A 12,810-nucleotide genomic window follows, 5' to 3' on the forward strand; every position below is an offset into this window, starting at 1 on the left:
TCGATTGTGTCTTAAGAACTCTCCTTCTTTCCTATGGAAAAAAAATTAATAGAAGTAATGTCTGGGCTCCAATGTATTACTGCAATATTATACTTTAGTTATAATTATGACCATTTTGGTTTTTCAGACAGGACAATAATTACTGTGCGTCCAGAGCATAAAAAGGTTGATGAAGGAACTCGTGTTGATCTGAGATGTGAGGCAAAGGCTGACTCGGCTCTTGAGTTGAGGTACAAATGGAAAAGAGATGATGCCGTCGTAACGTACAACAACAAAATTCAGTGGTTTGAAGGAGCTAAGGTTTTAACAATTGCTAGCATTACAGTTTATGATGCTGGTAATTATACTTGTGTGGCCTATACTCCTGATCCAAAAAGATCTGAAGACCAAGCATCTGCAACTATTGATATCAAAGGTACTAACACAGTCTTTCTAGGGGTATACGTGTTATCTCAGATTCTCTAGAATGAACGAAAGTGGTCTCGTTATGAATCTTTTTGGTGGCGTTAACTGCAGGGAGATTGGGTAACAGCTTTCGGTACAACAGTTTCTGAGATAGAGAAGAGAAATGTGACGTCACTAAATTCAAATTTGTGAAATTATGGGATTAGTTAACATTTTCAGAAAGAACAAGAAAAAAGTGCCCCCGTACCAAAAATCAGTCTCGTAGTACAAATTTGTATAGAGATGTTAGCACTGGTTTGCTCTGATGACTCCATACAAGTCCTTCTAAAATTGGCTTGTATCATAAAGTTAACGATCCAGGCCTATTTCAGGAGGATTTGTATGGAGTCATCGGTGCAATAACGTTGCTTATATGTTCTCACCAATTTGCAGCGACGTGCAGATGTTTGGCAGCTGAACATTTTTCATCTTTTTTTTTTACTGAATATATCAACCAAACCAAATTTAGTTGTTGTGACGTCATCACTTTTCTCCTCTGTTGTTGGCATCGAAGAGCGTAAGTTATGATTATTCGCTGCAATTTTTTTTTGTTATTTTGTTTGTTCTTTCCCTTTATATTATTGGCACTATGGGGAGTCTCCGTGACTATCTGCACCAATAAAGTTTTAGTACATCATATTCGTAAGTTTGGCGGAGAAAAAGAGGCTTTCATTACACTAATAATTTAACTGTTTATATCTGATTTTTGCAGGTGTTCCTAATCCGCCAACAAATCTTGCCATAACAGATTGTTTTAACCGCAATACAACCCTTTCCTGGGTTACTGGAGCAGCTAACAAAGCTTCCATCACACAGTTTATTATTGAGCAGGAATCATCATATGAGCCCAACGTGTTTTATATCATTGAAAATGTCACAAACCCTAACGCGACGTCCTTTACCTTTAATCTGACCGGATGGGCGACCCTTCGTTTCCGTATGAGAGCTGTCAACCGCTTTGGACCCAGCCGTGCAAGTGTAGCCACTACTGAAGTTTGTGAAACGGATGTTGGACGTGAGTGTATTTTTGGCTAGTAAGTTTTACTTTACAAACTCTGAGACGATCAATGATGTTTTTCTTGGGCAAAGAAGTTGTCATATCTACATTGATTCCGATATTGTTGAATGAAAAAATTGCTTACGTATCAGGAGGCTAAGCGTTGCTTAACTGTAATATATCAAGCATGAGACGCAGTGTTTTATCACCAGATGAAACACCGAGAAGAGAGTTGAAAAATACGACGCGCAGCAGCGGAGCATGTTTTTGACGAACTTCGAAGTGTTTCATCCGGTGATGAAACACTGTGTCGAATTATTGATATTACTTCTGAAACAAAATGATTTTAGAAGGACAAATTAAGGATGCAAAAATGAGCAGTTTTTCATCTGATTTCCAACTTTAATTTCCTTTGTATTTTCTTTATAAATTATTGATGAGTTTGAGAAGGTGTGGTAAAAGTAGGTATTTCAAGATACTCTGACAGACGTGAATTGTAAAGTGAAGTCGAACTCAGTCAAAGTCAGTTTTTCAAATGTGGGTGATAACCCAGTCTTTGTATTCTTAGGAACCTTATCCAAGGTCGCAAAGAGAAGGAAAAATTCGTCGTCGCGTGTTGCGACCTCAATTAAACGTTGAGCTATTTCTTGATTCTGATTTCGATAGGAAGCTACATGAGACATTATTGAAACATGAATGACTTTAAATCTATGTACTTTCAACAGCTCCAGATAAATATCCAGACAATTTCCGTGGAAATCCAAAGAGAGCTGAGCAGCTTGATATTGTTTGGACCGTAAGTGCACTTTAGCCCTGTGCAAACGGACGCAACATTATTGTTGGCCAAAAACTCCCAACATTGTTGGATGTTACATGTTACGTCCTTTTGCACACCCTGTTGCATGTTGTTGCGTGTTGTTAAGGGTTGTTGCGCAAAGTTTGAGTCCGTCAGGTGAATTTAGTGATTTAGTCGAGTGCTTTTTCTTTTACTTTAACTGCTTTTTACCTTTTACTTACCGTTTGAAAGAAAATTTTTTAAACAATGAAACTAACAATAACTCACAATGGTGTCTGCAACACCAAAGAAAACCCATGTTTTCGGTAGTTTATAGTCCAAGACATCTATCTTCTGAAATTTCGTCTGTGGGTTTGTTTCATAACGTTTTGACAGATGAATGTTTTAGTTTTGCAAAAAAAAAAAACCATTCCCACAGGGAGGTTTATAAGCGAAGGATATTAATTTTGGATTTAACGGTCTTCTTATTTTTGATTCTTCGCAGGCAATGCCTAAAGTGGACTGGAATGCTCCCGGTCTTTACTACTTGCTGAAGTACAGACAGGTGCCGGGTGGTCAATTTGGAGACCCGGAGAAAATCACTGATCCCACTGTTGACATTTTTGCGATACCAAATCCCGGTTATTATAAGCTGTGGGAATTTCAGATTCAAGCTGGGAACGAGAAAGGTACAGGGCCTGAGAGTCCTGTAGTACAATCATATTCGGGTCAAGACCCGCCCGAAGGAAAGCCAGAAAATGTACTAACTGGAGCTGCGACGGCACGCACTGTTGTGTTGTCATGGCAACCTGTTAATGTTACTCGAGGAACTGTGGATGGTTATAAGGTGAGAGCAGCCTTGTTCCCATTCCCTCTCTTTTTCTCTTTATCCGGAGATAGATGGAGAGAGGAGAGACAGTATTAGTGTGATATGGTCTTTTAATCAGCTGCAATTGGATTTAAAGGGGTTGTTACGGCATCCCGTTTTTTTTTTGTAGTTTAAACTTGCTTGGAAGTCGGCTTTGATGAAGTTTCTTTTTCTTGATTGGAAAGATTTTCTTATCGATCGTTTGGCCCTGATGCACTGACATCGTTCAAGTCAGATAAAGACATCGATCGAGTCACATCTAAGAATTGACGCCAAAAATATTTGTTTACAGTAGCGAATTTGCATTTGCAGATTTACTACTGGGGTAAGAGTCGCCTGAGTGCAAGACGTCGACGAGAAATTCCTGGTTATGCGTCGTTTGTCAATGTCCGAGGAGGCAGCACTGATAGGCACAATGTAACAGAACTTACACCTTACACTAACTACATCTTTGCAATAACGGCTTACAACAGTGGCGGCGAAGGACCTGCCAGTAACGAAGCTTCTGCGGGGACTGAAGAAGACGGTAAGTATTTTAAGGAGTTTACAGTTACCTCTATCTTAACAAAATTTCCCAATGATCCCAAAGGAGCAATGACGACGTGGCGTGGGTTTTAACATTGGTAGGTCTACCAAAGCCAGATTGGTCAGTCGAGGGTGAGAGGTCAAACTTAGACCCCGTCTACACTTATCCGGATATTTTTGAGTCCGCAAATTTTTCTTGCGGATTCATTTCGACGTCTACACGCCGTAGCGTATTCAAATCGAGTTTGGCCGTCCGCACGTATCCAGATTCACTCTCAGTTCGTCAGCTAATTTGTAAAGCGGTATTCAGCTCCGGTATTTTTGCTCCAATCTTCTTCACTGAACTGTTGCGCTAGTTTGGTGACAAAATTGTCCCACTAAGCACTTGAGTTCGCTTGTTTAAACTTGTTCAGTTACGGCGTCCAATTCGTCGGTCCGACCGCCGCGCCAAGGAAAGAAGCCTCAGAACGTCGAGCCGTCGTTTGGCATAATTGAAGTGTACAGCAATTATACCTAGGTTTAACTGCACAACGTTATAAGACTTGAACCTGAAGTCCGAGAAGTAAAAAAGCGATAACAATGTGCACGGCACCATCTTGAATATTCTCGGTTAAGGGCTCGATCCTGTTACTTCACCGGAAATAAAAAAAAATTATCCGGATTTAGCGTCTACACTATTTTGGATTCATAGCGCATTCAAAAATTTCCACGTTCGGAAGCGCCGATTCAAAAAGTTGCGGACTCGCATGCCGGATTCACCGGATACTCGAAGACGGAAGCCGAATCCGCAAAGAAAACGTTGCGAATTCATTTGTGGACGGGACCTTTGGACAACGCCGGTCATTACAGGCTGGGCGTTTGACAAAGGGCTATTCCTCCTCACTGCCAAGTACATAACTACTGCCAAGTACGTAAAAAGCAAATAAATTTTACCTAGAATGATTTCCCTCATGTTGAAAAGAAAGAAAAAGAGGGAAATCATGATGGTCATAAAAAAGGACATACAGTCGTACATCTTGGCGATAGACCCTTCCAAGATGTACGACTGTACGTCCTTTTTCATGGCCATCAAACGCCCAGCCTGGAATGCCTAGGGGTTGTTTTCAGTCCTGTCACCCTCGACCAATCCGGTATTGTTAGACCTACCAAAGGCAAACCTTGGTATCATTAAGACAAGCAATCACAATCACGGCAATGCAACCAGTCTAAGCCAAAGGTACGCCCATTTATGAGTTCAAAGAGTGATAAAAACAATTTTCTTCTAACATTGTCGATACATATTCAAGAGAAAAGGCTACGAGAATTAATAAATGGTCATCAAAGGGAACATTCTTTGGTCTTTTATAAAATTATCTCCACTACTTTTTAAGGAAATGTATTGAGATAAGTCAGGAGAATTTGTATGTGGACTTAAAGGCTTAAGTTGTCATGAACGTCATTTCATTTTAGTTCCTGGACCAGCATCAGCAGTCAACGTCTATGCCTTTGCAAAATACATCCTGGTCACATGGAAAACCCCAGTGGAACCTAACGGCGTGATTACAAAATACCGAGTGCGGTCGGCGCAGTACGAAGGTTCGCAGCCGAGCGACGATCTTCAGGTATCCTGGCAGGAACTAGGGCCAGGTGTTTTTAGAAAGCTTCTTGAGAATCAGACGCCGGAGAGAAATTATGTCGTAGAAATACAAGCGCAGACAAGCAAGGGGTGGGGAGAACAAGTCAGAAAGACAACTCGAACTGTAAAATATGCTCGTAAGTATTTTTTAAATACGTTGGTTAATATAGCTTTAACATCAACTCTCACCTTGCGGACTTTTCATCGTTTCTAACCCGCTTATACAGCCGCCTCTGCTCGCTCCTCTCCGCTAAGAGCGAGAATAAATGGCTGTACTTGCAGACTACGCTTCTACGGACACCTCGATAATACGGAAAGCAGCTAATAAAATCTCCGGCGAAAACTAAGTACCAAAATTCAGCATGGAAGAACATTCTACCATTACCATTATTACTCAATGGCCAGTAACGTACGCATGCGCACAGTCATATCCACCAGATAGTGGCAGTTATGTAAACTAATGATGGTTTTTATGTTTCTGTCAGCTCCCGCCAAACCAGAAAGACCCACTGTTGAGGGAACCGGCGTTGATGAAGTGAAAGTTACTTACAACTTTGGCCTTGGTGGAGGCTATACCCACGAGTTCTTGGTCATGTACCGAAAGAAATGTAAGCATACTTGAGAATGTTTTAATAATTCACAACAACAACGACAACAACAACAGAGAAATTTAAAGAAAGCTGGATAGAAAGAGTGGATGTTTGAAAATTTGAAAAGACTACTGTTTATAAAACAGAAATCCAATATCAAGTAATATCAAGTTCCTATTTTTACGGAAAAACTGAAACGTACCTTTAGAAAGCGAAAAATGATGTAAGTGTGGTACCTCTACTATTTTGCACATACTAATGTAAAAAAAGCCTTGACCCTCTCTTAATAATCCTTTTTAAGGTAAAGCTTGAACATCTTCCAGGGTCCCATTCTTTTGGATGGCCCTCCCTTTTGAAGCCTCAGTCCTCCCCCAAACTCTTCCTGTTCGTATGGTGTCCCCCTCAGGGAAACCGAACCAAATTTGGGATTGATCGAGAGGGATGAGGCATTTCAGAGGTTAGCGTATGCTGAAGAAAAATGGCACGAGAAAGACTCGGACGAGAAAAGGTAAGGGACAAAAGAAATGAAACTTCCTCTCGGTTTACTGATTTAAATATATTTTTTTAATTATTTCGTAGTGCAAGAAGAAGCCTTCCAGAACACCAGCTGGATTAATCATTTTGAGACGCAGAACATCAAGATTGGAGGCTTAAGTAACGAGCTTTACGAGTTTAAAACTGTTGGCAGGAATGATTATCCAGACGATGATGACGCTAATTCAAGATCAGAGAGCCCTGCCAGTGACGTCACGGACGGACGTCCTCTCCCATCAATAACCGGTAAGTTTTCGGGGAGGGGGGGGGGGGAGGAAATTTAGCCGATTCTCCCTTTGAGTGTTGCTTCACTGAGGTGATCCCCCTGAATAACTTTTGATAACTTTCGCGATCCCCCCCTCCCCATGCCTTCATTTTTCAAGCAAATTTGAGTTGACCCCGCTCTGAATCCAAAGCTTTCAACGATCCCCCCTTTAGGGTTCTCAATTACGACTGATCCCCCCTTTTGTTCTCCCACAAATCAAGTGATCCCCCCTAAAATCCTCCACCCCCCCCCCCCGCGCCCCCCGCAGGCGATAAATAATGACCGGTCCCTAATTTGCATTTTAAGCTTTCATATCGATTTTCAAATTTCGCACTAACCCAGGGTTATCTTAACCCAGCTTTGAACAACCCGGCCCTGTATAATACTTTTACCAATACCTTTCAGGTAGCCAGCCTTTAACAAATCCGATACACAAGACTGCTTGGTTCATCACCTTGCTGATTATTATCGCTGTTGTGCTGGTTGTGCTGTTGATTTTTGTGCACTACACTCGGCATCAAGGTGCTAAATATCTTGGTAAGTTCAAATGAGATCTTGATCTTCTGAAAGACATTCAGTGTAAATCGTTTCTGGAGAACTTTCCCGATGTAAATGAATACAAAACAGTCTTGGATTCTGGATTCCACGCTGTGGATTCCGGATTCCAGGTATTGGATTCCAGTCTTTGTCAGTGGAACTTTGATTCCGGATTCCATACGTTACTGGGATTCCAGATTCCATAAGCAAAGATATCCCAGATTGCTGATTCCACAGGCAAAAATTTTCCGGATTCCGGAATCCCTAACTTAAGATGAAGAATGGTTCTGTCTATGATCGCATTCTGACGTGTCCCTATTACAACAACGGTGTTGTGCATCCTTGCAAATCATTAGAGAATTTTAACATGACGTCATGTTCGCCATATTGGTGTACGAAAACAATAAAACGGTGATCATGTTGGTGTTCCAAGCCAATCCTTTGGGTATTGAACATTGTGAAAAAGTTCTTTTGTTGCAATAAATTTGCATAGCTGCTGACCACAGTGAAAAGAGGGTCCTCAATAGGTTTCTTGGGATCCGGGATTTCCCTTATTTGAAGCTCGGGATCCGGGATTTCAATTATTTGAAGCTCAGGATCCGGGATTTCACTTATTTGAAGCTCGGGATTCGGTATCTCAAAACGAAATAATGGCGAGATTCGGGATTGAAAGTATGTGCAGAAGGTGGGATGCCAAAATAACCCTCGGGATCACGGAATTGCACAAAGTTTTAGGTTGGGATTACGGGATTGAAGAACCCTTTTAAGGACCCTTTGAAAATGTTCTAAAGATAGGATCTACGCTAGAACCGGTGCCCCGCCAGAAACCAAAAATCTCCCTTTAGGTGTGGCCAAAAGAAAAATGCGAAAACCCACCAATCCTCATCTTACGCAGTGGCAGATACATAGCATTGTAATTTGCTTGTCTGTAGAGAGTGGTCTTTAATCAAAGGCTTTTATAGACTGCCAGCAGTCTCTTATTTTTCTTGAGTAACGTTAAATCGTGCGCATGCGCGAGGGGCCAGCTCCGATGCAAAATTTTACTTTAGTTTTGGCCAACCGCGAACGGCTCTGAGGAAAGCCGATGACGACGCGCGATGTAAGGCTTTAATCATGTTGACTGATTTTCTGCTTAACAGTTGGCAAACGAGAGAGAGAGAGAGCTCTAATTGAACTCGAACCACCGTACGATGAGGAAGAAGGCGCTTCTATAAGCGATGAACGGTAAGACACCATCGACCATTAATACGACTTTATAGCACGTAGAAATTGTCATTTCTTGCAGATGTCAGGGCGGTCGTTAATGTTAAATTGTTATCCAAAGAAAGATTGCAATCCTGGATTCAAAAGAGGGCAAAAGAGTCACAAGTTTTATCACTGTCACTTTAGTGCTTTTCCCCATAAAATAAAGCTTATTGGTCGTTTACACACGTACTAGGGACGGATTGTAGATAATCCATCTGTCTGTCAAAATTGACGGATAAACAGATGGATTAACTAAGACAGATCTAGATAGTTCATCCAAAATTAAAACCATTCCATTTTCAAATTAAGACGCATATTATGTCTGTCGAAAATTACCCAACGGAAAATCGGTCTCTAGTGTGAATACGGCCATTGTGTTGTGTTGTAATCAGTGGTCGAAATGTAAGGTGACAATCTACGTGCTCTGCCTGCTTTATGAAAGCCTGGAGTTTGGGGTACCCTCGGATACCGTGAGGGGTATGTCACGTCCAAGTGATGTAGTGCGTTCCGTTTAAACTGCAGATACTCAAAACCCTATAACAAATTGAAGCTTATTGAACTGGCTATCTTTAACAATGTGTTAAAAACTTGAATGTTGATTTTAGTTAAAGCAATTTAGACACTGTATATTACAGTCGAGATCATGGTTACCCTATATGGTAGGCTGCCATGAATTACTGGCCAATATTCCATCTAGCGCGGTAATAACTGTTAACAGGGAAGCCTCGATGAGTTGAGTCCCTTCCCTGGGGGTTAAAGTGAATGAAACCCCTGAGAATCAGCTTTTGGTGTCGTAAAGATCTAACATAGATTTTGCTCGCCTTTAGCCGGGTGGAAAACCCTCCACCATACCAGAGCCAGAGTTCACTGCGTAGGGTCCCAGAAAACGACCGCGACAGTTTGGATGATTACGGCGAGGGACATCAGTTTGACGAAGATGGCTCCTTCATTGAAGAGTATGTCGAAGAAAAGAAAAATTCCACGGACGGAAAGGACCCAGCTTTGGCGACATTTGTTTGAGTTTCTGCGTACACTAAGCTCTTCAACTGGAATACTACAGAACACTAAATTTAAGTAATCATCCAATTCAGTCGTTTTTACCCGCTGAAGTTTCTCATTAGATTGTTTACTGGATCTATAACTGTGATGTTTTACGAGTTTGAGAGTCAAAGTTTGTTTTTAAAAGAGACTAAAGACGATGGTGAGAACGACTGTATATTGGTAACTGGGATAGATTGATTAATTCCACTAAATTGCCATTTTTTAATTATAGCCGATGTTGGCTCAAAAACAGCGGAAGAAGAGTAAGGAAATATTCAGAAACTTGCCAGAAAGCAACAAAATAATGTAAAAGTTTTTTTCAAAGCAGCTTATATAAAGTAAATCACGATCATTTGTTGTTTGAAAGTGTACAAGTAGAAGTTTAGTCACTGTTAGCTGTTTTGAACTGCAGGGTTAGATTTTGGTGTGCGAGTTTTCGCGTTTGGTTTGTGAGGCGTTTTAACGTTAAAGAGGCAAGAGAAATGCAAACAAAGTCTAAGTACAAAATAAATTAAACTAAGGAAACATAGAAGTTCTACATCAATATGAATGAGTATAAGAGCTAATGATATGGCTAGTGAAATATCTGCAAGAATATTATTAAACTATGAAATGGTGTAATTCCTTTATGGTCATGCAAATAAAGCGTTTGATGGTGTTGTTGTTACTGGCAAAAAAATAAGATATTTCGATTTAGAAGAGATCATCTTTTTCCGGTACGTTCTCTGTCAGTTCTAATTGGAGAACATGGTTCTACAAGTTCTAATACCAAACCAGAGTCACTAACAAATTTGTGAGTTTGCTCAAATTGATTTTCATCACCCTTAGGGTGGCCGTGAACATGTTCGCTATTAATATCATTATTTTTAATATCATTATCTTTATCGTCATCTTCACCATTAAGGTCATCATCATCATCACCATCGTTAGTATCATCGTCATCATCGTCGTCTTCATCATCTGCCATTCCCGATTATTTGTTGTTTGAAAGAGTACCTGGTAGAAAGTTAGCTGTTGGGAGTGGTTGGGAATGAAGCGCATTGTTAGGAACGTGGCGTGCGAGTATTCGGGTGCGCAGATTAATGTTGTAAAGTTAATGAAAGTACATGTATAGACGTCTGTAAAAATAAACTTTTTTTGCGCTGTGAAAAAGCCTCCCTTTGTTTTGTTTCGGAATAAAACTCCCTTTCCGTTCCCTTTCAAACGCCTGCCACGCAGGCTATCGGAATGATAGTTCGCGCGATGCATGGAAAGCCCACAAATGGGTGGAAATTTACCTGTACAGTCAACGGTCTCGCAAAGAGTACCTTCCCGTTAGTTCCTGCCGTGTTTCATTCAGTTTCTTTAACTTTCTACGAGATGGACACCTCCCTCCTCTCCCAGCGGTTTCCTTTTGGAGAGGGTTAACCGTATTACAATTAGCGTGGGTTGTTAGTAAAATGTTACATGTACCTTATTTAATCGTAAGAGCCCCGCCCTCGAATAAGTGGCACATCTTTCCACTTATTTTGCTTGCCATTGATGGAGAAGTAGTGCTAAAACAGACATTATCCCTTAAACACGTTGGGATTTTTTTTTGACGAGTCCATAGCTGCAGGCGCCACAAGCAGACCTGTTTCATAGAAGTTTTCGACCCGTCTATTTAGGTGGTGAGTACATTCACACCATTTTGATAAAAAAATCAGCAATGATGGAATATAACAGTATGTAAATTTGTATACAGTTTTCCCTGATTGATTACCATGTGAAAACCAGGGAAAAGGGGGGTGGGGTATGTGCCCGGGAAAATGCCTCCCGTCATGGAGTCCGCCCCATTCAAACACCTGCAGATTGGAAATTGCCCACTTTACCTAATTAGACAGCGGATGCTTCTTATTCTTCAGCCCCTATTCTTCCCTACCCCTCCCTTCTTAATTTCAGAGTAAAATTTCCATTTTAATACTCACAATGGTTCCCTCTCCTACAGTTTGCTTATTATACCTCAAGAAGTCAATAAAATTGTAGTCATCCATTTAAGAATTCCATTATCAAAGAATAAGTGAAAGATATTAGGGGCAGTGATCTAAATTTCCTTCACTGACTTTAATTTGAAGAAATATAGTAGCTTTGCCTCTCAGATGTGAAATGGAACAAATAACCCCAGCGGCTTGTTGGAGAGATTTAAATACGCCCTACGGTGTTTAAATGCGGCAACAAACAGTTGACCAACCAAATATTTTGTTCCATTACCTAATCGATGCAGCGTTGAGCACTCGTGTTTGTTTAAACTAACCACTTTATGGGAATGAAACTCTACTGTTCAAACCACGACAAATTAAGCTTTGAAATACTCAAAAGCACGTGTGACTTAGGAAATCAACCGACACACCGATTAATGTTTTGTATTTACGTATTTCATACATTTAAGGGGAACGCAATATGCTGCTAATGAAAGATCTTACCTTTTCCGCATTTTATACAGAAATTTGCCGCGGCGCCGACTTTATAACCACATCGATGGAAAATATATTTTGTAATGTTTTCTTAGTTTCACAAGAGTATGTAAATTAGGTTACATAATACTGCTGAAGTATTTAAGGCGTGCTCGTAAGGTGTCTCAAGGGGCTAGTACACTATTTAAGGTTTGTTAAGTTATGCAAGAGCCATTCGAGACATCTCTTTCAACCCTAAATTTTTTATTTTATTTACTGCTGTAATTTCCCTGAGTTTTTAAAACTGTAACTCTGTTTTTTTGCAACGCTCTACGCTGGCTTTATCAATAAACGAGATGCTCGCTCCTATTCTGTGTTTTGTGATTATTTAGATTAGCTACAAAATATTTTATAATCGTTTCAGTGTGATGAGAAGATAAAACATCTTTACCTTTTAAGTGTTTAAACAAAACAAATCCCGCTTTTTTCTTTTCCACCGCGACTGACTTTATAGCACTTAGGCCGGACTTCGGCCGTGAAAGTCACTTCCGCTGTCCACGCAGGGGTTTTTAGGGGAGTGGTATTTCTTCCCTTCTCCACTAAAAACGCATGTTTAGAAAGGGTCTTCACGGAATTTTCAAGACAGCTCTTTTTAAATTTCACAAGAAACACGTAAACAGGAATACTTATAAAAATTATACACATTTATAACCTTATAATTTACATTATAAAATAACTAAGATAAAACGCGCACTCTGATTGGCAGAGAGGAGTGTTTGCATGAGAGTATGTAAACATGGTTGCGGCGTCAAGATGTTTTGCTTTTCGCGCGCTAATCACGCAAGCACGAATTTGAAAAAGTTTTGGAGTTCAAAACTCAACAAGTTCTCTTTATTAACCCATTCCTCTGTCGGCTGAAACTTGGAAAATCATTACAAAGAAGGTGTGTCAATTTTTTTTTTA

General features: G+C 40.4%; 1 protein-coding gene across 1 annotated transcript; it reads left to right on the forward strand.

Moving 5' to 3' along the window:
* The first annotated feature begins 12 nt into the window (after window positions 1-12).
* On the forward strand, window positions 13-9,507 carry LOC140923375 (fibronectin type III domain-containing protein-like). Its single transcript, XM_073373466.1, has 11 exons — window positions 13-415; window positions 1,157-1,459; window positions 2,167-2,237; window positions 2,722-3,063; window positions 3,397-3,610; window positions 5,059-5,361; window positions 5,710-5,832; window positions 6,394-6,594; window positions 7,019-7,150; window positions 8,290-8,374; window positions 9,223-9,507. The coding sequence occupies exons 1-11, from the start codon at window positions 34-36 to the stop codon at window positions 9,413-9,415; spliced, it is 2,349 nt and encodes a 782-aa protein (XP_073229567.1). The 5' UTR covers window positions 13-33; the 3' UTR covers window positions 9,416-9,507.
* Window positions 9,508-12,810: the final 3,303 nt, after the last annotated feature.

This window comes from Porites lutea, chromosome 13 (assembly GCF_958299795.1).
Source record: "Porites lutea chromosome 13, jaPorLute2.1, whole genome shotgun sequence".
Lineage (NCBI taxonomy): Eukaryota > Metazoa > Cnidaria > Anthozoa > Scleractinia > Poritidae > Porites > Porites lutea.

What these genes read in the sequence shown, in the direction of transcription:
- LOC140923375 (XM_073373466.1), top strand. Translation starts at nt 34, where the DNA reads ATGGAAAAAAAATTAATAGAAGTAATGTCTGGGCTCCAATGTATTACT. An exon ending in TTGTGAAACGGATGTTGGAC is followed by an intron (nt 1,460 to 2,166) that starts GTGAGTGTATTT and finishes TACTTTCAACAG; the next exon opens with CTCCAGATAAATATCCAGAC. An exon ending in AGCTTGATATTGTTTGGACC is followed by an intron (nt 2,238 to 2,721) that starts GTAAGTGCACTT and finishes GATTCTTCGCAG; the next exon opens with GCAATGCCTAAAGTGGACTG.